This window comes from Hydra viridissima, unplaced genomic scaffold, assembly GCF_058129835.1.
Source record: "Hydra viridissima isolate aposymbiotic clone 2 unplaced genomic scaffold, HvirCarnegie_v1 scaffold_8, whole genome shotgun sequence".
NCBI lineage: Eukaryota > Metazoa > Cnidaria > Hydrozoa > Anthoathecata > Hydridae > Hydra > Hydra viridissima.
In genome coordinates this window covers 14,736,558-14,747,500 of record NW_028324307.1, presented here as the reverse complement: position 1 = coordinate 14,747,500, position 10,943 = coordinate 14,736,558, and the positions used below count along the sequence as shown (strand labels likewise).

Sequence of the window (10,943 nt, the reverse complement as noted above, 5' to 3'; positions counted from 1 at the left end):
CTTTTTTGTTACTTATTAAATCAGACACAGAAGGTTGAAACTAAAGCTTAAACAAGTGTTGAGAAAAATTTTTGTAAGGTTTGTGAGATCCTAAAATGATGCAAATATTTTAAGTTAACCATGGTCAAACTTGCTAACATAAAGTTCTTACAGAAGCGAAGAGAAGCTATAAAAGCTGTTTTGGAAAGATGTTTGCCAGATTTTTTGAACAGGGTATTTTTACAAATAATTGGTGTAGAAACTCTTGATATTAGATTACCTATTGAAAATCAGAGCTCATTGATGGTAACTATTCCACACCGGAGCTCAAATGTTATACTTAAAAGGTAAGTTCAGTTTCACCTTAAATTTTTTTAGAAGTCTAATGAACTAAACATACTAAAATACATTTTAGCTTATATTAGTTTTTTTTAAAAAAAAATTAGTACATTTCTCATTAATTGCAAAAAGCTACATGCAAAATAATAATAAATTTTGTGAATTTTAAAAATGCTCTTAATTTAATTAGAAAATATATTTAGGGAATTTTTGGCCCATAGCCTTACTAAAGCTATAATAGAGCTTTTGAACCAAGAAAACTAATTTCATGTTTTGTAAGTCTAGATAAGTAAAGTATTTTATTTGTAAACTTTTTATTTATATTTTCTTATTTAAAAAAAAAAAAAAATTTTTTTTCTCCAGAAATTCTGAAAATGACTTACAAACTTAGTACCAGAGCATTACAAACTTACTACCAGAGCTTACAAACTTACTACCAGAGCATTGTCTAAATTATTATATTTTCTAGATTTTTTATACACTTTCAGTTCTTTAAATTCATATCAATCTCTTAATATTTTTCAAATAACTGTCAACTTAAATAGTCTATAATTCTATGTTGTATTTATTATTGTTATTTTTTAGTTGTTGTTGTTATATTTGTTATTGTTAATATGATCTATATTTTTACTATTTCTATTATGATAATTTCAGAATTTAAAAAATAGTATTTATAAAATTTTCAACTTGCTTTTATAGATTAGAAAATTTGATTACTTTAAATAAATTATAAAAAGGCTTTCATTTAAAAAAAACTCATTTAAAAAAATCTTCTAAAGTAAATCATTTTCATCTGCTTTGACAAAGAAGTTTAAAATGACAAAATGACAAAAATATTCAGGTTTAAGAGGAGAAAATGAAAAGCAAGTCAATGCATGCTTATTGTTTTGTCTTGCTTCTAGCACTGAACATCGCCAAATCTCCAACGATCTTGATAAATCAACAAATGATAATGATGAAACTGTTGATTATTCAGCTAGTGAAGAAGATTACTTGTCAGGATCTGATGATGAGGAGCAAGAAGATGTGCGTGACTACTGCAAAGGTAGTTTTTCTTATTAGGTCAATTTATTATTCAAACAAATGTTTAAGTTAAAAGTATTTATTTGTATTTATCTTTATCAAAATTATATTTGTAAAACATTTCAAATAAAGCATTCTGATTCCATAACCAGGTGGCTATCATGTTGTCAATATTGGTGATTTATTCCAAGGAAGATACCATGTTATAAGAAAACTTGGCTGGGGACATTTTTCTACAGTATGGCTGTCATGGGATCTTCTGTAAATAATTTTTTTATTCTAGAGTTGAATGTATTGGAGTTTCATTGTTAGAAATATAATTTAAACCTCAAGCTGGTCTTACATCATTTTGTTAAACCATTTAGAAAAGTGACTGAGGTGTGTAGAGCTACTCAGCATTTCCTTCGGCCGATTTCTAGATTTAAGTTGTATTCTTTTTAGTGAAAAACGCTATGTTGCATTGAAGATTGTCAAAAGTGCATCTCATTATACAGAAACAGCAATAGATGAAATGAAGTTGCTCAGAACTGTATGAAAACTAAGATTAACTTGAAATCCTATTGCTCTTCTCTCTTCTCATCACTGGTGTAATCAAAGTTAATAAGAATTTTAATTAAAATCAAAGTTTTTACTTATGTCTACTTGCACTGGGCTTCTTAACTTTGTTTTAGGTTCATACTGCTTGTACTGAACATGAAGGTTACCCACATGTAGTTCAGCTTCTTGATGATTTCAAGATCAGTGGCATTCACGGAAATCGTATCTTTGCCAACTTAAAATAGTGTTCTAATTTTTTAACTTTTTTTTTTGTTTGTTAATAATTCTTATTATGATTAATAGTTCTTTAAGAAATTTATTTTCTGAGAAAATATTGATACATAAAAAAAATCTTTCAAAGAGGTCTAAGTAATTCCTTGACACTATTAAGATGTTTGCATGGTTTTTGAAGTGCTGGGACACAATTTACTTAAATATATAATAAAATCAAACTACCGAGGCATTTCAATTCCAATGTGTAAGACCATAATTAGACAAGTATGGTTTTTTATTTCTGTGTTTTAGTTTTTCATTAACTAACATTTATTGCTGATGTCTTTTAAAACTTGAAAATGTTTTGCATGCTTGATTTGTTTTTAACTGGACTGTTTGAATTTTTATTTATCATAAAACTTGTGCTAAATGAAATTTTTTTTTTTGTAAGATTTAGTTTTAATTTCATGGAAATAGATGTTTAAGATGCTCTCTTAGATCTTAAATCATCAAATGATGTTATATGTTATCACTTAGGATGGCTTCTGTGTAATGATTGTCTTTTTAGACTCTGATGGGACTGAATTATCTCCATACTGTTTGCAAAGTTATTCATACTGATATCAAGCCCGAAAATATATTGGTGTGCATTACAGAGGAAGAAATACAACGCCTGGCTTTAAGTGCAACTCAAGCATCACAACAGGGAAAAGTTCCACGTGCTCTTACTGCTTGTGCTCCGAAACACATCATTCAAAAACAGTGTGAAAGCTCAGCAAAACTGTCTAAAAATAAGAAAAAGAAAATTAAACAAAAAATTAAAAAGCAACTCCAAAAACATCAGCAGCTGCTCGACGAAGAGCTTGCCGAAGATCTTATCAGTTTTCAAAATAACAATATTGATCAATTACAAAAAAATCAGAAGACAGAAATATATCACAATAAAACTAATAATCAAAATATTCTTTCAAAAACGTCATCAGCCAATGAGAAAGTTCATGTTGATGACTTTATGGAAACATGTCCAACTTTAGAAAGTTCTGAATTTGAACAACCTATTGATGCCGAAGTTGCTTGTGACTTTGAAGAACCCATAGCAGCAGAAGTTGCAGAAAATCTTCTTGATCTTTCTCAAAGTATACATGATCATCCTGTTGCTTTTGCATTAGTTAGTACAGACGTTCGAATGGGAAGTGTTGATAAAAACAATGATGAGTTAGAGAGCCAAAGTTCTCGAACAAATAATGATCTACGATCTAGGGATGAACTTAGAAAAGAGCGCTCTGGGATTAGTGCAGAGAATTTTATTGAAAATGGTATCTTCCTTTTTTAAAAAACATTTAATAATAGTAAAAATTTAAAAAACTTAAAAATATTTTTCATTTTAATTTTTTACAGTTTGTTTATTTTTTGTTTATTATCATTTATCATTTAATAGATCTCAATTTGATTTTTTTTTTTTTTTATTCTTTTTTTCTGTTATTCTTATATATTTTCTCTATACTTTAAAAATTAATGTTTTGATGACAGAATTTTATTTTGTTTTTAAAAGTATGAAGAAGTTACTCAAATGATAAGTTAAGCTAAATTGTCAAGCTTGAATACCAACTATAATTTTTTTCTCTCATAATAACTTGTTTCAAAATGATTGATTATTTTATGATAGGCTCCAGTGTTGAAGTGGATCTTGCAGAGAAACTGAAGATTGGAACAAGTGACAGAGACGGTATCTGGGTTATGAAGTTTCCTTAAAAATAAAACATGCTTACTTTTAATCATATATTTATTATAAAATTAACAATTTTCAGAAAATGTCATTTTTGCAAACATCTATCAAAATATTTACTTCAAATTTTTGAAAACATGTTTGAAAATAAATTAAGCGCAATGAAGAAGCTTTGAGTTGTAAATATTTCTTAATAACAACAACAACATTATTTTTGTTTTAGGAGTTTCTTTTCTTGATAACCCGGACATCCAAGTAAAACTAGCTGATTTAGGAAATGCATGCTGGGTTGTAAGTAGCATGCATTTTGAAACTTAATTCTGTGATAACATGCATAAATCTTGAATAAATTTTATTAAATGAAGTTTTCTTATTGGCTATACATTTATATAAACATGCAAATATGGAAATGAACGTTATGTTAGGCTGACTTTAAAAAAGTTCAGAAAAAACTGCTCCCTAGGTTTCCCCTGTTTCTTTTGGTTATAAAAATAGAATATGAAAGGAAACTTGAGCTCTGTTACATAGGAAAGATTGCCCAAAAGAGCCTACATTTGAAATATAATGCCTGTATATCACTATCTTAAAATGACGCTGAAATATTTTTTCAGTAATTAACATTTTTTATTTTTAATCTTTGTCTATAAAGCACTGAAAAATACGTTAAGGTTTAAGAATTTCCAATAGCAATAGTGTAATATTCTATTGAAAGAAAAAAGTGACCTCTCAAATAGAAGTATAATTAGTATACAGAGTTTAAATTGACTCTATATAAAGTCAAGATGACCTTTTTTTAACTTATCCTCACCTAAAATTTCAATTAATTCATTTGTATATGGTAATTCCGGTGTAATCTTTTTAAAATGTTTTTCGTCTAATTTTGTAAAATATATTTTGTCTCGCTTTTTTAAGGATCATCATTTCACCGAAGAAATACAAACACGTCAATACCGTAGCCTAGAAGTATTATTGGGGGCTGGGTACGGCCCTCCAGCGGATATTTGGAGTACTGCTTGTATGGTAAGTACTGATTGTTTAATTTTAAATGCTTACTAAAAGTTCCTCAAAATGTAAAAGAATTTAGCAGCTTCATTTATATTTATAGGCTTTTGAATTGGTAACAGGGGACTTCCTATTTGAACCACATTCTGGTGAAGATTGGTCACGAGATGAAGGTAGATTTTTTTCTTAACGAGATTAAGTATTTGGTTTTAAAACGTCAAAATCAGTTCATAGTAAATCAAATCTGCAATTATATATATTTTTTTATATATATCCTTTTTTTTCTTTCTCCTTCATAGATCATATCGCTCTAATCATGGAGTTACTCGGTCGTATTCCTCGTCATGTTGCACTTTCTGGAAAATACTCAAAGGAATTCTTCACAAGAAAAGGTAAAAAAAAAAAAAAAAAAGTGAAAAAATATGTTTCTTAAAAAAAGAAATTCTTAGAATTTGAAACTATTGTTCGCTTCTCAAAAACAAGAATCATGTTTCAAGAGAGCAATCGTTTAAAAAAAAATTCTTATTTACAATACTATGCATGTTTTAAAGTCTGAAAAGTGCAACAGTAATATATTAGTGATAAATTGTTAGTGTGAACGGGACTTAAAATATTACCGTTGTACTTATGAGTTTAAATACCTTATAAAAATGCGTACGGTTAATCATAGCATGTGAAGCCAAAGTGTTTTATCGTCAGTAGTACATGGTTCGTACTGTACCTGGAAAACCTGGAAAACCTGGAAAATTAGCCAATTTTGGCTAAAGTCATGGAAAACCTGGAAAAGTCAGGGAGTTTTTACTTTTTCTTCAGATAGTCAGGGAAAAATCAGGGAATTCTGATTGAGAAGTTTTACAATTAAGCTATTATGTTTCTGTTGGTGCTATCCATTTATTTTGACAATTAAAAAATACTCTACAGTGTTTCACTGGAAGGCATGTGATCGAACACCTTTATATGACCACACATTTATATTTTATTTTTACAATTTGACTGCGGCTTTTTAACTTTTTTTAAAGTTGAATATTTTTTAATATTGAATATTTAGGTTTTCTCGAAGATTATCTGAAACTAAATTTTATGTGCATAATATTTAGATTTTTCTTGAAGATCATCTGAAGCTTCTTAGTGTTCATTCTTAGTCATGCTTAATAATGAGATCCATACTAATATGTATAATAAAATCCATATTAACATCCAACTTAATTAATAGCTAAGTTTTATAAGTTTTGTCATTCAAAGCATGTATAATTTTAGCATTTCATTACAGTAGTAATTTTAAACATTTTATAAAAACCATTGCAAATCTTGAAAATGGTCAGGGAAATTCATTTGATTTTTCAAAAAAGTCAGGGAAAAGTCAGGGAATTTTATATAAATATTTGGCTACGAACCCTGTAACGAAGTATTACTTGCTAGTTTCAATATGTTAAATCACTGCCTCATGATTCAGTGGCTAATCGGAAATTATATACTAAAGAACCGAAAACCAGATTTTTCACTGCAATCATCTTTTGCAGTGAAAGAAAGATGATTGACAGATGACCAGCGCAAAGTACTAACAAACTGTCTTTCACTATTTAATCAAATGCTCAAAGGTCCAAAAACTGCGTTTTAGGATTACTTCATGACTTAAAAAATAAATTTTAAATAAAACAAAATAACTCTTTCCCTCTGGACTGGGATAGTCGCTAGTGATGGACGTTATACTATAGAAGACGTGACCACTATCAGAAATGTGAGAAATATTTGATATTTTTATTAGCAAGGGAATTATTTTGTATTCTGAAATTCTATTGAATACTATAGTGAATTTTTAAAAAAATCGGCCATCTCATAAATTATCGTTTAAGACTTTCTTCATAAACTGTTTTACGATGAAATATCCAATTTTTGCTTTGAAGCAGAAAGAAACGGAATCTTTTTCGTATATTTTCCCGAAGAAGCTCTAGTCGTCTAAGTTCCCTCTCCTGTTTTAAAACGTTATAAAATTGTTTTCATACGAAGTGTTGTTGAGTGCAGTGGTATGTGATTGCACGTTTGAAAAGTTTTACGTACTTTGTTTACATTTTAAAATGTAATATAATGAATTTGAAATGTAATACGATATTTCTTTTACAGGGGAGCTTAAACACATCAAGCGATTAAAGCCATGGTAAGATATTCAAATTCAATGACGTAATTTGCGGATGATTTTAGATTAAAAAACACTTAGCACGGCATTACTCTTTGACTTCTAGTTTTAATTTCCGGTTTCACAAGTATTTGTAGGGAGGAAAAAAAAACCCAAATTAGTTTTTATACTATTGATAAGTATTTAATTTTTAGGAGCCTTGAGAATGTTCTCTGCGAAAAATATGACTGGTCTGTCGCGGATGCTCGTAGTTTTGCGGAATTTCTGGAACCAATGATGGATTTTGTCCCAGAAAACCGGGCAACAGCTGCTCAGTGCTTAATGCATCCATGGTTAAATTCTTAAGTTATATCAAAAAGATTAGCTCAATGAAAATTGGTTAGAACGAGGAAGAATGCAGTGAACTCAGTCAATCCGGGTGGCTATTAGTATATCTTCAGTATCAAAGCCAACTTAGTGGTGATTGTTCGTAAACATCTACTTTGGGTATTTCACTCACATATATGAATAAGCGACATTTTAATACCAGTTTGAATATAGGACATATCTCTCTAAACTTAAATATTCGAAATTGAAAAGTTATTCATCTCCAAAGTTCACCTTTTTATTGTTTTTTAGAATTGTGACGGAGTATTTTAACAAATCAAACTTAATATATCCGCGTTTTGGTTTGTTTTCGTGAATTACGTTTTTTTTTAAATAATTCATTCCGTTTTTAATTCATTTTTATGATATTTTATTTTTCAATGGAAATTAAAAACCAACTGAAAAATGTTTTTAAAAAAACTAAAATCGGAAATTATCAGTTTTTCAAACATGGCACGTTTCTGTGATTAAACTTACAAGAACATCTGAATGTTCTTAGCTATAGCATGTTATTTTTGATATCAACATGATTATTGATATTGAAGGAATGTCTTTACGTATAATCATAAGTCAAGGACTTCTTAAAACATTTTCCAATAACTTGGAATAACTAACGCTTTCTTATCAAATAAGAAATTCGTTGTCTCGATTCTTATAATTAAGGAAGAACATCACAGTAAACAAACAAAAAACAAAAAAAAGCACAACAATAAAATGCCACATTCTTACTATGAATTTTTACAACTAAAACTCAATAATTCGGGTTCCGTTTTTTATACAACGTATATCCAGATATCTTTTAAACGGCTCAGGAAACAATTTGCCCTGTATGCGCAAGCGTAGAAGTCGACGTCGCGTATAACTCGAAGCGACATTTTTAAGACTTTTTTTTTGGGGGGGGGGGGGGAAGGTTGGATTAAAAATAAGAAACTCGTATATAAAGTCGAATTTAAAATATTGGTAAAAGATTTTTACGCTTTTCAATTATCAAAAATTTTCTAAAACACTCAATATATCGTATATAACAAATTATCGCATATTCTGGCTTATTCTCAAAGCCAATTCTACGAAATGCTAATTTTTATTTTTTATGACCCGAGTTAATGTGGCAATTTTGACGTAATTTGATCTAAAACTTCTTGACTTATATTCTTTAACTTTTGCCTTGTTCGTATGTTTAGTAGTCTGGTGTTTATGAAAAAAAATAAGAAAACATGCTTAGAATAAGATTTTATCTTCAATCTCTAAAATTAGAAATTGTTGCAAGGGTTCAATTCAAAACTGTCTCATGAGTGTATTTAGTTATTCTTAAGTAATTTTATAAAGAACATTTTCAAATGTTTCACCTCATGTATCGAATTGGTGTTATTGAAATATTTTTTTTTGTTAAAAATGCGATACAAAGTTTTTTTAAATAAATGATACTTTAAATAAAATTTATATTAAAATAATATTTTAGTAATGTTTACAGAATGAGTACCAGGACGCTGGTTAAATCATAAAACTTTAGTACTTTTTCAACCTTTGTTTATAAGTTCACATTATGAAAGTAAACATTATTAAATCACTTGTTTTATTTCCTGTTTAAGAACTTTTCTAAAACAGCAAAGTAAATTTACAAGTCTACTTTTTCGTACTTTAAATTGATATTAGGAGACCAAAAAAAAATCTCTTGAACAGTTTAAAATACGTTTATTAATCTTTAGAAGAGAATGGCATTTTCACCAATCACTTTCGAATTAAATGAAAGAAACACCAATCACTTTTGAGTTGAATGAGAGAAACATCAATCACTTTTGAGGTGAATGAGAGAATTACCAGTCTATTTCGAGGTAGTGAGAGAAAGTGAAGATGTCAAATTTTTCTGTTTCTGTTTAATGAAAGTTTTTTAAAGCAAAAACTGTCCAGTTTTAGTAAGCGTCTGCGTATCGTTTCATTTCCGTATCGCTATCATTCCGATATGATATTGGAAAAAAGAAAGTGATTACGACAAAACATCGGTAAAAAAATTTTTAACTGATATTGTAGTTAGTTTAAATTTGGGTATATACCGGAACTCTCGTCATTCCGATGACACTTTTTTCCCAATATATCGGAATGATAACGATACGGAAATGAAACAATACACAGACGCTTAAATTTTAGCCTCTGACCACTTAATGTGATCCGATTTTCATTTTTATAAAGCTTAGCAAGAATAAGAATACTGTTCAATCAGATGACGGAATGAAAGACAGTTAATTATGATTATGTTAACTATCGTATTTACCAAAAAAGTGTGTAAAGATAAGATTAATGAACCGACTAAATCACTCAGAATTAAGTAATTTAGATTTAGAATGCAATGTGACATGTTTAATCAACAAGTGTCACTTTGATCTAAAAATGCAATACGAAATCGAACACGCGCAATTTCAGAATTTTATTTCACAGATTGGTGCTAGCAATCGCGACATACAACATTTGCATGCACATTACACAGCATCCACTGTTGGATTCAAACAAAATATGTTACCGTTGAATTGCATTTCTACTTGACATTCGAATTCACTGTTAATCAGTGTGTTTGACAGAGCACTCCTAAGTTTGAATAAAGAAGGCATGCAAAGTTGCGATGTATCATAATCAAATGAATGCTCTTGCTAATATGTTGATCTAAAATGATGTAACATTAAATTCGCACACAATTTTAAGAATTCTCGTCAGCTTAGAACTGAAAATATTTTGACTGAAATCTTTTTTAGGTTTGTCAATTTGATTATTTTGTTGTAAGGTTTTGTTTTGCGATATTTTTCATGAAGCCATGCTTTTTAACAACAACAATGACTCTAACTTAATATTCGAAATTGTTTAATAAGATTACTAGGAATCCAACTATCAATAAATTTTCAATTCGAAAACTTATTGATGTTGCATTATTATTGTTATTGAAATTTTATTGAAATATCGATGACAATTTTATTTGAAATAAGATGGCTTTTAATGCATAATGAAATCATAAAAATTTCTGAAAAATGCTTTCATAAATAGAAGATCGATGTGACACACTGTATTGCTCGAGTGATTTAAGGTAAGTCCGAGAAAATTTCGTTTTTTTTTAGTATTACTTTTGTTTAAAAACACGCTGCGTATTTTTGACAATTACGATAATTGAAGTGCACCAGACTGAACATTACTGAAAAAATTACTGAAAAAATTGTGGATAAAGTCTTTTTTTTTTAAATTCATGAAGATGATTTTCTTTTCAACGCTTATACTAAAATAAAATATATAGTGTTGTAACCGGACACGCCTTAAGTCACCCGAGTGGTTTAACAACCAAATTTAGTAGACTATCAAGTCCTACAATCCCTTCCAGCGAACATTAACCTTTGACCATCCTTAAGATTAGTTACCTTATTTTTTTTGCGTACTACTTATAATTCAAGATTAAGGTTTGGTGTGAGAAATGGTAACATCAGGCAATTCCTTCATGTTATTTCGAACCTAGTGCTCTTTTCATCGTTATATCTATTCGGATCTATCTTGATGGCTTGTAAATCTTTTCGGATCTATCTTGGTGGTTTGAAAACAAGGTTAAGTTGTAAAAGTTCAGTCTAACTTACAAAACATTTTTAAATTTAT

The 10,943-nt window shown here is 29.0% G+C and overlaps 1 protein-coding gene across 3 annotated transcripts in view; it reads left to right on the top strand.

Moving 5' to 3' along the window:
- The window catches only part of LOC145194600 (SRSF protein kinase 3-like), a 12,337-nt gene extending 4,729 nt beyond the window's left edge, over window positions 1–7,608 (top strand). The window contains exons 3-16 of one of the 3 annotated variants that reach the window (XM_090094705.1): window positions 255–326; window positions 1,221–1,363; window positions 1,494–1,602; window positions 1,783–1,870; window positions 2,013–2,100; window positions 2,270–2,376; window positions 2,660–3,407; window positions 3,758–3,817; window positions 4,041–4,108; window positions 4,730–4,837; window positions 4,923–4,992; window positions 5,119–5,211; window positions 6,941–6,974; window positions 7,148–7,608. In XM_090094705.1, the coding sequence (XP_089950831.1) occupies window positions 255–326; window positions 1,221–1,363; window positions 1,494–1,602; window positions 1,783–1,870; window positions 2,013–2,100; window positions 2,270–2,376; window positions 2,660–3,407; window positions 3,758–3,817; window positions 4,041–4,108; window positions 4,730–4,837; window positions 4,923–4,992; window positions 5,119–5,211; window positions 6,941–6,974; window positions 7,148–7,298 (1,939 nt within the window). In that variant the 3' untranslated portion in view covers window positions 7,299–7,608. Of the gene's footprint in view, window positions 1–24; window positions 327–1,220; window positions 1,364–1,493; window positions 1,603–1,782; window positions 1,871–2,012; window positions 2,101–2,269; window positions 2,377–2,659; window positions 3,408–3,757; window positions 3,818–4,040; window positions 4,109–4,729; window positions 4,838–4,922; window positions 4,993–5,118; window positions 5,212–6,940; window positions 6,975–7,147 lie in introns of all 3 variants that reach the window. The other 2 variants (XM_090094704.1, XM_090094706.1) reach the window with 2 other exon arrangements.
- Window positions 7,609–10,943: the final 3,335 nt, after the last annotated feature.